We start from the raw sequence: 13,470 nt of genomic DNA, 5'->3' as shown, positions 1-13,470 counted from the left end.
TTTTTTATCTGTATTTTATCTCTTCTCTTAAAGCTGTCACAAATGTGAGATCAGCATGAAGGTGTGGGGAGCAGGGTCAGCAGTTACTAACTGAACAAAGAATTGCCCCAAGTTGTCTTCCTGCTTTTCTGATAAGCTTTGCAGGATATAGAGGTTGTGCTTTATTGGCCAAAAACTTGCATTTTTCTTGTCATAATGCCAGAGAATCTCTAACAAAGGACAGTCCCACTTGCTCCTCTGTCCTGTTTGGTGTCTTTTTCCCCCATGTACATTTCAGATTGTCAGCTTTGTGCCACACCATGCCATTGCTAATGGGTACAGTATTCCCTCAGCTGCAACTGCTGTAACGGTGATGAAATCATATGGAAACTAATTAGCAAATTTGTAGTGTGGTATTTTCCCTCTTGAACAGGTAAGGAGTGGCAAAGTCACTTTGCCAAGTTCACCTGATGAGTGTGAAGAAGCCAAAGTGAAAATCTTCTGGTTTACATATTCAGCAGCACCCCTTTTATGTTCAAATGTACTGGGTGGAACTTCTTTGATTTTCATCTGAGTTTACACCATGCAAAGGCTCCTTAATTTCATTTCCCCCTAATTTCTATGGTATTGTGCTGGTTTTAATGACTGGTTAAATAAAATATGAATGTAGCTATATGTTATACAAGTGTAATATTAAATAATGAACATGTAGAAGGAGACGATTAACTGTTTTAATTAAATTAGAAGTATTCTTCAGATTTTAAAACACAACATCACATCACAGTTATTTCCTTTATCTTTTTAACTTCTCGCTTAGACTTTAGAGAAACTGCAACATGGAACTTTTAGAAGTGTCTGGTTCATTGTTTGGATCAAAGTATTTTTTTATTAACAGTATTTTGTACTGCAGATGTTTAAAATGTCTTGTTCACATTTTCTTCAATATGTAGCTCACTGACTCAGCCTCAAAAAAATTCTAAGTAGGAGTCAGAGGACTTTATTTTCACATGCAAATAGGAATGAGACAGGAGAAAGCTACAAGATAAAATCTTTTTGGGCTAGGTGAACAGAAACTTCTAGTTTAAATCTGTGTGAAAACAAATTTTGCAATTAAAACATCTGCAGATAATCCTCATCTATGTAAAATATTTAAATACTTGAACTGTTAGAAGTGATTTAAAAGTGGTACTTCTGAGTACTCAGCTTGATTTATGTCAAATTTGCACATAGCTGAAAATGAATAGAATGATATTAAAGTTGTATCAAAAAACTCTTCAGTGGTGCACAAATACATTGTGTCATCTACAACAGCAGGGAAATTTAGCAAGTTACAGAAATGAGGAATCAGTGGGATTGTAACTGAATGGATTTGATTTTGATTAGAATGATGATAAATATCTATGGTATATATTCTTCGACTTTAAATCATTACATCTTGTCTAGTAACAGCTTATTTTCTTTGGTACATTTAAACAACCTTTGAAAGCCTTGGAACGTCAAGCAGTGTGTTTTGTCACAGTGCCAGTGTGAAAAGCATTTGCAAGAGGCACTGTGTTGTGTCACTTCCTCTATTTTGTGCAATTAGATTTTTGTTACATTATGTACAACTTCCCAAGCTCCCCCCACTTATGATTTAGATGAGTTTGGGAAAGAAAATACACCAAGATTTTTATGAATAAAATAAAATGAGAAAAAACAGATTTATCCAATTTTATGCCTTATGGTTCAGTCTGAAACTCACTAAAGTTAATGGAAAAACTCCTCTGGTTTTCCATGGTTGGTTTAGATCTTATCAAAAAGAATTTTTATTTGCAGTGCAGTGTTTGTTTAAAAAGCAAATGATTCTCAAAACCCAGTAATACTCAGTTGCCAACACAGAGTGTTGTGGAGTCCAAGTGTGAGTCTGTCTGAACAGTTCTGGGTGGATAAACAACACCTTATACTGTGTCCAACTCAAACCTGGGATTCTTGTGTTTCTGTGTTGCTAAAACAACATGGAAACTAGGACAGGGAAAGTGGCCTTAGTGATGTGTATGTGCTACTAGCAGGTGCTAATCAAGAGTGAAATGTGGCTGTCAAGCCTAGATCATGTTCAGTAACTTGCAAACAATTTGGGTTAGTAGGCAGCTTCCCTGCACAGTGGAGGTCAGTGGGGTGTGCAGAAGGAGTGCTGGATGTGGAGCATGGCTGGGAGAAAGCCATGGGGTGGGGAAGGGGCTGTGCAGCCAGCCTGGAGCAGTTGAGGGTGGGCAAGGAAGGTCTCTTCTGCTTTATGGGGTGGTGATGAGGCTGAACAGCCTGGAGAGAAGGGAACCACCCCAGCTTGCAGGGACCAAGAGCAGGATGGCACATCAGAGATGCAGTGCTTCTTCTGGTGCTGTCCTTGCTGGGCTTGGATCAGGTCATGAAGCAGTCATGGAGCTGCTCAGCCTGTGGAGCAGGGACTGAGAGGTTCAAGGTGGACAGCAGGCATGGGGCTGGGGAAGGAGCTACTCCACCTTGAAGGGAATGCATGTTTTGGGACATTTTGTTGAAATTTATTTAGTTTAACTGACTTTAGTTGGATAATGTTCTTTGCTATACAGAGGATTTAACGTCCTGAAACACTTTATGGTCAAGTTTCTTATCTGTATAGACAGGTTTAAGTATGAGTTTTAATGCTTGTGAATTTGCAGTGTTCAGGGATGCTGACATTGCTGCTGGATACACTTGTCAGCCAAATAAAAACATGTTCTGAAGGACCTTAATCTTAATATTCTATGAAAATACAAACTTCATAGTGTTGTGTGTTTGTTTTTTTTTAACAGGTAATCCCCTAAGTTGTTAACAAGGGAATCTCTCAGGTGACAAAAGCTTTTTGAGAAACCTCTTGTGATGTATAGCACAGTTTGTACAATTGCAAAGAGCTTGTGATTTGAGAGAAAGAAGGTGAGGTGTGACAGCTGGGTAAGATTTCAGACCCCATGGTGGGGGGAGAACCTTGTTCCTTACTGGTAAGACTGGCCTCATGGAAAAGCTATTCAGTAAATGGACTTATCTATAACAAGATTACCTTCCATGAGGAGATCATTTTATAAACTGACTGTTTCAGGCAGATCTAATTCTTGGTTGTGTGAATATGTATTTATCCTGGCTAACAGTGGTGGCCTCACCAGCAGGCTGTTGTGAGTAGAAGGGCTAGAAAAATTGCTTCTCCATTTTGCATGCTAAGGTGAAGAAGGAAATTCCCTTTTTATTGCTGTGTTGCAGAAGGACAGGTATAGGTTTCCCGTTTCCCCCAGTGTATTGAACTTCCATTTTTCTCATGCTTGACTGCTGTAATATGGATGTGTTGTGGTTTAACCCTAGCTGGCAGCTCAGCCCCACACAGCCACTCACTATCCCCTAGTGGGATGGAGGAGAGAATTGCAAGGGTAAAAGTGACAAAGCTTGTGGGCTGAGATAAAGATAGTTAAACAGCAAGGCAGAACAGGGAATTCATCAACTCCTTCCCATGGGCAGGCAAGTGTTCAGCCCTCCCCAAGAAAGCAGTAACAGTGATTTGGGGAGAAAAACACCATCGCTCTGGATATCCCCCCTCTCCTCCTCCTTTCCCCAGCTCTATATGCTGAGCATGACACCATATGGTCTGTGATATCCCTGGGGCCAGTTGGGGTCAGCTGTCCCAGCTGTGTCCTCCTCCTCACTCCTTGTGCACCCCCAGCTTCCTCACTGGTGGGGCAGTGTCAGAAGTAGAAAAGGCCTTGACTCTGTGTTAGCCCTGCTCACCAATAGCAAAAACATCTCTATTATCAACACTATTTCCAACATAAATCCAAAGCATAGCTTCATACTAGCTGCTAAGAAAAGAATTAACTCTCTCCCAGCCAAAACCAGCACTGCATGCTTTGCAAATACCCAATTGTATTTACCCAGTTCTTGTTTTCAAATCTTGCTTTCCAGATTCATAAATCTGTTAGGTCAGATGCTGAGGTCATGTTTGCTTATTTATTCCAACTGTACAAAGTCCTTATAAGGCCTGTTACAAGATCCTTGGCTATGCACTTCTTTAATATATTTGTCCCTCTTTTCCCCCTTGATAAACATTGTGTGCCAGCCAGGCTGTTTGAATCTGTTACATAGGTGAAAGGCTGTCCTGTTGCTGAGGGTCTTAATTGTAATACAGTTATTTTTTTTCTTTTTTTTTCCCCTATTTTCTTTTTTTTTTTTTTTTTTTGGTGAAATGTATGTAGCTCTAGCTATGAAAAGCATATTGGGTTTGTTTCAAAGTTGTGATGTACCCTGAAGCACTGAGGGTGTTTTGATGGCAGCAAGCATTCTCAGTGCCCTGCTACCCTCTCAAATGAAAGGTCAAATAAAAATGGCTGGAGTCACACAAAGGGGAGCTGGGCTCTGCCCTGGCTGTGCTTGCAGACCTTTAGATTAGCTTTAGATCAGCTTTTTCTGCTCATTGTCCTGGAGTGCTGCAGGTCTGTGTGAGGGCTGTTCGGACACTGCCTGCTTTGGGTTCCTTGTGCGTGTCCTGGCTTTCCCAGAGCTCCCTCACCAGCTGTTTCAATAAGCAGCTGACTTTGTTTCATGGACAAATGCTCACCACCAGAGAGCTAATTTCATTATGTGTCTCTCAGCCCAGGTTTGCTCTTTATTACTGGCATTAGATATGCCTGTGAAGAGAACTGGGTGTGGATAAAGTCTCTGCAACACTGAAGAAGGTTAGGCAGGATGGATAGCCTTTAGGGGTTCAACTACAGCTTTAAAGGATTTATTCTGCGCTTATTTATTCTCTCTTGTGCCTGTCCTGATGCAGGTGAATGACTGGAACAAAGACTCACAGTAATCTCTCACTCCACAAATTCTGACAAGTTCTTTCCTGAAAACTTAGAAACCTGCTGTGGTCTACAAGCTGCTGGTTTAAGCAAGTGAACAGGATGCTCTTTCACCTGTTGTTGTGCAAACAGGTTACCAGCTCCATCAAATTGCTCAAGTTTCAGTCTCAGTTGTCCAGGTTTCTTGCAAATTAGACTGCATCTTGCAAATAGCTCATAAAATCACAATTGTTTTCAAAGCCAGAAAGGCTGTACTCCTTTTTGCATCTCCTTCCCACCCACCAGTGAAACTCAGAAGCAGAGTTGCGGTCCCGTGTCCCCTGCACTGAGTGTCCTGTTGTCTGTTGGGATTCCCCTTGCGCGGGGCCCCACCGGAGCCTGAGTGGTTATGTAAGGATTTTTATTTTACTCTCAGTCTTGGTCTCTGCCACTAGTTGAACTGGATCACAGGCTGAGTGAATGGGATCTGATCCGTACGGCGTGCAGCTCTGCTGCTCCAGAGGAGAGAGACCTCCCCTGTACACACCCACTCAGCCTCCCTGCTCCTCTTCTCTCTTCTGAAACTCTTTTCCCAGGCATACTGAGCTTGCTCCCGCTGATCGGGAGCGCGTACGGAAGCCAAACCATCCCGGCAGCACAGCTCCAGGCATCGGTCCCCAGTGGAGCAGCAGCTACCTCGGGCAGGGCTGTGTTGTTTGACTCTCAGAGCAGGGGAGGAGATAGTGACAATTTTTATTTAGGCTGAACACAAGGCATATTTAACTAGTTATATAACGGTGACCCTGGTCCGTCTCGGCTGGGTGCTGGGAGGATATATACGTACTGCTTCTCGTCACACCAGCTGGGTGGATTCAAGCACTAGGAGCTATTTACCAAAGTTATTTTCAGAAACTTTAAGTGCAGGTTTCCCTGCCTGTACCCTGGACTGTTTTATCAGGAGTCTCTTCCCGCCTGCGAACTGAACAGCCAGTGAGAGTGGATTTAGTGCTCGCTGGGCTGTGGGCAGAGATAAGGAGTTGTCAGGAGTGACTGGAAACTTTTGTCCTGAAGACCCTGAGACAAGAATAGCAGAAGAGCTGAGAGTGTGCAGCCACGTTGAACAAGTGTGCAGGCAAAGGGTGCACTGAGCAGCATGCTACTCTTGGATGAGTCTCAGCAGTTTCCAGGTAGGACACAGGTGGGGAATTTTGTGGGTTGATTTTTCTTTCTTTTTCTCCCTTATTTTCTTTTTCCTCTTGCTTTCCTGTTACAGGCCATTCATTTTCCCACCCCTGGGCTGGAGCACCCTACTCAGTGGCTGGTAAAAGTCATCAAGAACCAAGACTCTACTGTGGGTCTCAGGTTTTAATGTGCTCTTTACCAGGCAGGAATGGAAGAGGTTGAGATTTCAGAGCTTTGCAGTGCCTGTTGGCCTGATGGAGGGGGCATGAGAAGGAAGCTCACTCTTCCTTTGTGCCTATAATTCTGGAGTCTTTGATGATGTGACATTTTGGGTCTGGCTGTTATTGTTTCTGCTGCTGTTGTGTTGTAATGCTGGGAAAGTTCTTTTTTCCAAGAGAGGAGGCAGTTGTTAATAGCAGTATCATTTTATACCCACTGTCCTCTCCCCCACCCCCTTCGACTTCGTGTGGATACTTTCTCTGCAACATCCTACTTGATAAGAGTTTCAAGAGCTTCTTTTGTCAGTGAAATATTTGGTGACTTTCTGACCGGGCAACAATCTGAGCACCAGGCAGAGCTGTTGGTGCTTGCTCCAGATCCCCTAATTAGTGCCTAAGAGACTAAAAGCTACTTGGCCTTTTTCCCCCCTATCAAATGGGAGATGCTGGTGAAATCCTAATGGGAGTTCACAGTTTGGGGATAGCTGCCACTTAATTTGTTTGCTGGTGGGAGAATGTTGTCTGTTGGAGAAAAAACTTTGTTCAGATTTGAAGAACTTTCTAAATTTGTAATTTAACTTCTTACTTTGAGGTGAGGTACTTTGTGATGCCAGGCTTCTTGTACTTTGTTCATGTGGCAAATACCTCCAAAGTTATGCTATGAACCTAACAGACTGATCAAAAATGGTGCCCAGGAGTTCCAGCTCTGGAATCCTGGTTTATTACAGAAGTGCAATGTGGTTGTCATGAGGAGTTTTTATAGAAATAAGCCATGCAATATTTGTTACCCATTAGTGGGAACGGGGGTTCTAGGGAAAAAAAAAATCCATCTTAGTTCTCTGGTTGTGGTGGCAGGACAAAGAAGCTAATTCTGGGAGAGTGTGAACTGAGAAAAAAAGGAATTACAATAGAAAATGAGTTTGGATAAATGAGGAATCTGGGTGATGATACAAGGGGCTTATGTAACTTAGTCTAGATAATAGGTATAAAAAGAGAAGACAGGAGGGGAAAGATGCTTTTGGAAATGAGACTGTAGGTCATAGATGGAGGGAGAATACAAGGTTAGAGGCCTTTCAAAAATTTTGGTTGGAAAGGTATTTGTACAAAAGTAAGAGAGCAAAAGTGCAAATTAACTCCTCTTTGTACTTGTCAAGTTGCAAAGTCTGGGGCAAGGTTTGTTACAGCCTTTACCAAAGTCTCTAGCAGTAGAAAATTGTCTCTCTTTGAGGAAGCCTTTTTAACTGATATCTTGAAGTTCTGTTCTGGCTGGTGGACCCAAGAGTGTCTCCATCACACTTCTGCACAACCTGCCTGTCCCAAAAGAGATGATAAACTGCACAAGGTCACTGAGTGACTCTGTGCAGAACTTACACATCGTGTTCTTCTCTGGTTTTGTGCTTCAGCCATTGAGCAATGTTTCTTTTCCTCTCTGATTTATCCGGCTTTTCTTCAGTCCAGGTGCCTGAACACTTCTTTGGGGTCTTCAATGTAGCAAGCACCTGTGTATGCAGTGCTGTGATACTTTTTTATTTTTAAAATGTTGCTAGAAAGTTAGAGCAGATTGTAATTATTTTATGGTATCACCCACCAGCTAGTAAATCAAGGTTTGTTGCAGTACACTACCTATCCCCCTGTCATCCTGCAAGAAAAATGTCTTTTTTGTAAAAATCCCTGTTTCCTTGTGATATACACATATATTTCTTTCTTGACCATAGAGGTAATTGTTATTTTAGCAGCCTTTTGAAGGAACAGGTGCCTGTTTCTTTTCCAGGCTGTAATGTGCTTAGTTTTTAGGGTGTTGTGTATTTTGGGGGGGGAGGGAGGTGTTCTTGTGGCATTGTGACTTCAGTTTGTTGAGTCTGATTGCCACAAACAACTTTGCAGCCTTTTGTCAAACTCCTTTAGCAGCACCAATATTTTGGAAAGGAAAACTAGAAACAGATTGTTCTTTCAGCAATGGTGTTTCATCCTGGTCTTTCATCCTGGTCTTATTAACTTTCTCCAGTGCTCTCGGTCACTTTTCTGGCTGCAGTTGATGGGAGAAGTGCCAGTGGAATGCGGTAGCACACAGGCTCAAACTCAACAATTTGAATTTTTTTCCCAAGTGATGCCTCCCTCATTAAACAGAGTCCTTAAAAATTCCTCTGAATTTTTTTTAGAGACTGAGGCAGAAAAGGGGAATGTAGCTGAAGTTCTGTGCTTTGTTACAGTTCTGAGAAAAATCCACAACTGTGTTTTGTTTTTTTCAAGTAGGAAATTATATTTATGGAGAAGAAAGAGAATTGTTGATTAGAGCACAGGACAGGAAGCCAATAACTTGAGTTACTCAGCACTGATGCCCACCTGATTGCTTTGATTTAGTTTCTTCCTCTGCAAGATGGACAGGAGGGTGTTTCACAGGGTACTGTGAGGAGCTCACCGCGCCTGTGAACTCCTTTGATACTGACTAGGGTACAAGTGACATTATTATAATTTTGAAACCACTCCTCCCTTATACCACTACCATCAGGAGCAACAACAAAGGAGGACTCAGGTGCTGGAGGATGCCTTATGCTGGGATTATTTCCCATGCTGCTTTTTTAAATTAGGAGTGAGTGACACCTGCCTTCTCCCTGTCCTGTTAGCAGGTCCTGAGCAAAACTATGGTTGAGCTTGAGGCAGAGATTAAAGTTCAGCTGGTGCTTGTTGTTTGTTTGCCATTTTGGTGGCCTTGGAAGCGTGTGGTAGCAATAATCCCTTCTTTATTATTTCTCATTGCTCTGAGGGTATGCTGGTATAAAGCTACAACTCCCAGCTACCTAGTGTAAATTAATGCTTATGTAATCATTGCATAATGCAGAATGCTTGCTCCCCTACTCGTCCTCTTTTCTTAGTCCCTGAAATTTATCCCTAGAAGAGTCATGGTAGCAGCCAGCTGGATTCACTGTGCTTGGAACGTGTCAAGCCCCCGTATGCATCTATTTTCCGAAGCTGGAAAGGGGAAGTTTGTTACCTAAATCAATATTTAGCCACCTCAATAAACTAGATCATATTTCTCTTTTTTAAAAAAGCTTTGAAGTGTTGTGAAAATAAATAAGGTTAAATCCGGTTACTTGTGGTTTAGATCCCCATGGTAATTTTCGTAGTCTGGCTGACAAAACTCTATTCTGGGTTACTAGTTAACTGGGATAACCAGAAAGGGGAGGTTTCAGTTCCCTCCTGCGCACAGCTTGTTGAAAACTTCCCAGCACTCAGCCTGAAACACTTCCTGACTCCAGAGAAGCAGCTTTATGTAACTCATTGCTCTCGCACACCCCTGGCTAAAGGACAAATGTGACTGATCCCTGCCTCCCTTGCTACCTCAGTGGGTGCCTTCCTGTCTTTGTTTCCCTGTCTTCACTAGTGCCCACAGTGTCTGTGCAAGAGAGGGGGCACAGCAGGAGGAAGCAGTTTAGGTTTGAGGGCTTTCATCGGGAAAAGTAGTTTTGATTCCATATCTAGAAGAGAGATGGCAGGTAGGAGCATTCTGTGTCTCTCCATGTGTTGCCATCTCAAAGCACTATGAAAATGTTTGATTTGAAATTTCACAACCCTCTTCTGAGCTGGAAATGGATACGAGATTGCCCAGTGCTCCAGAGGAACCATGAGCCTGTGGTGCCTGCGAAAGGGAGGACAACCTGACGAGCACCTCACGTGGGCTGCACTCAGGGGCTTGTGCAGGAATGGGAGGAGGTCCTGGAGGGGCTGAGTGCCAGAGCAGGTACCTGCCACACTCCAGTGGCAATGGGGTACCAGTGGCTGCGAGCTTGTACCATACAACAGTTATATAAGTGCTCTTTGGTGTTTATGTAACCCGGGTCTCAGCGTCCGCAGCATTGAGGCCCAGCCAGAACAAGATCTCTTGGGTATTTGGGGCCTGGTTCTGCTTGCATAATCCCAGGGTTAGAAGATGTATCGCCTGTCACCAAAGTTGGCTATTTGATATTCCAGTTTGCCTCTTGGCACTTCTTGGCTGCTTCCTTTCCCTTTGGTTTCTGGGTGGTATATTCCTTGCTCCTACCCTTCAATTCTGCTGCCTTTTGTTCCTGAAGGACTCCTTCAGGCCAGGAAAAGAGTTTTATTCTGCAGCATAACCTCATCAGCAACTGATATGCTGAAAGATGTCTGAAGGAAAAAAGAAGGGCAGTGCTGCCTTGTAATTTATCTTTAAGTTTTCCATTTATTTGGGCTTACTTCTTACCAGAGGAGACTGGAGATCGGTTTGACTTGTGTGTGCTCATGGTCTGGCTCCTTCCTTCTGCTCTGGCCCACAGTGTCAGTGCTGGTGGCTTTTCTTAAGAGCTCATCTCTTCCCTCCATCCTCTGGTCTGCACTGGGGACAGAGGCAGCCTGTCATCCCTCACCAGCAGATTTCACGTAGGTGTCTTGAACCCACAGCGAGTGATTGCTTTACTGATACTTAGAGAAATGAAAAACATGTTACTCAGGCTTCAAGCAGCACTCTTTGTTATACCAACATGACAGACTCTGTGTCTGGTTACAGTGACAGGTATGAACGACAGACCTGGGGTGGTTAACTCCTAGATAAATCAGCAACGGGAATGAAGATGTACGTGCTTTTTGACAGGTGAGGGAAGCTTCCCCTGGGAGCAGGCTCAGCCCGAAAGAGCCTTTGTGCCTGGCAGTAGCGTGGCTGTGACTCAGCAGGACCCCAGGCATCGCGGCCGGCAGCGGAGCAGGGGCGGGAGCAGTGCCGGCGGTCGGTCACTGCTGCGGTCAGTGGGCTGTGTTCCGCCGGGGCCGGCCGGGGGCTGCGGCTGCAGATCTCGCTGCCCGCGGCTCTCGGGGTGGCTGTCCGCTTGGCCAGGGCGCAGTGCCTGCCTTCGGAGCTCCTACAGCCGTGGTCCTGTGTGGACAGGCGGACAAAAGGCTGGTCCCGGCTGTCGTGCTGGCAGCAGTGGCAGCTGCTGGTGACCGGAGAGGGCCGGGCGCCGAGTCCGCCGTGCCGGGGGCAGCGCGGCCGGGCGCGGGTGCCGCGGCCGGCGCGGGGGGGCAGGTGTGCCGGGTTATATAATACTTACATAATTAGGGCTTTGTTAAGCGCTGGTGGCTGGGAGGGGCGTCCTGCCGTCGAAGACTGAGCCCGATTATTTTCCGAGGAGAACAAAGTCTTGTTGCTAATTAGCTGCCCTGACAGCGGCTGCCGCGGAGAGCCCCGAGTGCCCGTAGGGGCTGCGTCCTGCTCTGTCCTGCTCCGACCCCCTCTAAGGTGGCTTTCCCAGTGCTTTGGGTAGAAGCAACCAGGTGTTGATGTGTGCCGTCTTTGTGCCTCTCCTGGGTGTTGCAACAGGTAAAGCCTGGAGGAAGGGGGTCTGAGCTTTTCCCTTACTTTCACCTACACTGTACTTGAGGGGTTTCACAAGGAATTTACTGCCTCCAGCCCAGCCTTGTGGTGCTCAAGTGTTTTCACACAATGCCACCTCTGTGAGAGGTGCTCTGTGCAGCCGCCACTTATTCTTTCTTGCATGGCATCCACGCAACAGCTGCTCCAGTTTCATACAAAGAATATTTTGAAAATATTTCATTTATATTGCACAGCTGAGTACAGGATGAGCCAGAGGACTCTGGCTGTTGCCAGCCTCCGAGTTGATTGCTGTGCTGCAGTTAGAGAGCTGCTGTTCTTTATGAGCCACGTACAGTTTCACTCTGGCATCACCTACCCACCACTCCAGCTCCCAGCACACTGGGGAAACATCACATAACCCAGAGAGCATCTTCCAGGCTGTCAGAGCCTTTGTAGCTGGGCTTGCTCTGCAGAGTTGCTCCTCCAGCCTTTGGCACTCCAGTTGTAGTTCAGTGTGTCAGAGCCTGGGTTGCAGCTGGAGCTGTGCAATTAGAGTTTCTTGTGCCATCCCTCAGTGCTCCTCCCATTCCTGCTTTGACAGCTCAGTACCGGCTGTAGTAGCACTAGCTAGTATTAGCTAGTCTCTGACAGTCTTTTGCCCACAAACTGCATAGAAGTTCCCAGGAGGCCTGCAATAATATTTAACTGCTCTTTGTTCTTTGTGCAGGACAAAAGAAAGCTCCCAAAGTAAGAATTAACTGCTCACTGCTCTGCATGCAGCTACCTTCCTCATCATGCATGCACATCCCTGTTCTTAGGGTAGGAAATAATGCTCAAAGACTCAGCAAATTTTCCTATTTACTATCCTGAGTTTCTGTAGTGAAATGATTTTAGAAATAAACATGTGTCTGAGTTTCAGTGCTGTGTCTTTCCTGGAGTCACTGGAGTTACCCTGGCAATTAAACTGGTCTCCCAGGAGGAGGTGTACATACCTCTAGCTAGCCCTGTTAGCTGGCTACTGACTGGGCAGGCAAGGAGGTCACCAACTTACACAGTAGTTTGTCTTCTGAGGGGGTCTCTTGGATCTTCTTATGCAGCAGCCTCAGGTAGGAGACCCTCAGATCTTCTGAATGGGAATTTCTGTACTCCTAGGAGTGCTGACCATGGCTAGAGCCAAACTGTGGATGCACAGACATTTGGACTTACTGAGGGCTGCCTTGGAGCATGGAGATTGGCTATAACACTGTTTTTCACTTACCTTGGTGTCAAGACAGTGTTAGTTACATGAATGTCACACCTCAAAACAACCTGCTGCTTCATGACACTTTGCAGCAACCTGAGCCATTTTGCAGAGCAGGCTGTGTCGAGAGCAGTTCACTGCTGAATTGATGATCTAGAGAATATTCTCCAGACTGAATCCTGTGCTGTTGTAACAGAAGTTTGAGAAGGTGATGAGGTGAGCTTGGCTGCAATAGGAGGTGCCTGACTGCAGGACAGATCTTTTGCTGTGTTACACATCATGAGTCACAGCTGTGTGCAGTGTTTAGGGACAGCTCTGGCAGTCACACCACATAGGGAGCATATGAAGCAGCATTACACACAGCAGTCACGACTCTCTTACAGAGACTTCTAAACTGTAACACTGTGACACGCGAGTGTTGGTTGAGAAAACAAACACCTCCTCCTGTTTGTATGTACATCTGGAGGTGGTGCTTGCTGCTGCTTATTGAGCAAAGAGAACTGACAACCTCTGGCCTGCAGCACAAACCAGAGCCGTGCTGTAACCAGGTCTGTTGGGTTTTGAAAGTGCAGGCACATTTCACACCTCTAAAGTGCATGAGAAAGGATAGTCGTGCCCCTCTTGGCATCCAGGGTACCTTGCAGGACAGAGTGCCTGGGTCTGTGCAGGTGTCCATAACCACTGGGAACTGTTTGGGGATTTCTCAGACAGAGAGCTATAACC

General features: G+C 45.1%; 1 protein-coding gene across 3 annotated transcripts in view; it reads left to right on the top strand.

Annotated features, from left to right (window-relative positions):
* RAD54L2 (RAD54 like 2) overlaps nucleotides 1-13,470 on the top strand; it is a 69,023-nt gene that overhangs the window by 30,160 nt on the left and 25,393 nt on the right. Inside the window, exon 1 of one of the 3 annotated variants that reach the window (XM_059856237.1) lies at nucleotides 5,238-5,971. The exons of the other annotated variants lie outside the window; for them this stretch is intronic. Coding sequence (XP_059712220.1) covers nucleotides 5,938-5,971 — 34 coding nt within the window. The 5' untranslated portion in view covers nucleotides 5,238-5,937. Of the gene's footprint in view, nucleotides 1-5,237; nucleotides 5,972-13,470 lie in introns of those variants that run through there. 3 annotated transcript variants of the gene reach the window in all.

The sequence above is a fragment of the Haemorhous mexicanus genome, chromosome 11, assembly GCF_027477595.1.
Source record: "Haemorhous mexicanus isolate bHaeMex1 chromosome 11, bHaeMex1.pri, whole genome shotgun sequence".
In the NCBI taxonomy this organism is placed as follows: Eukaryota; Metazoa; Chordata; class Aves; order Passeriformes; family Fringillidae; genus Haemorhous; species Haemorhous mexicanus.
The sequence above is the reverse complement of the archived record's forward strand: the minus strand, read 5'-3'. Positions and strand labels throughout refer to the sequence as shown.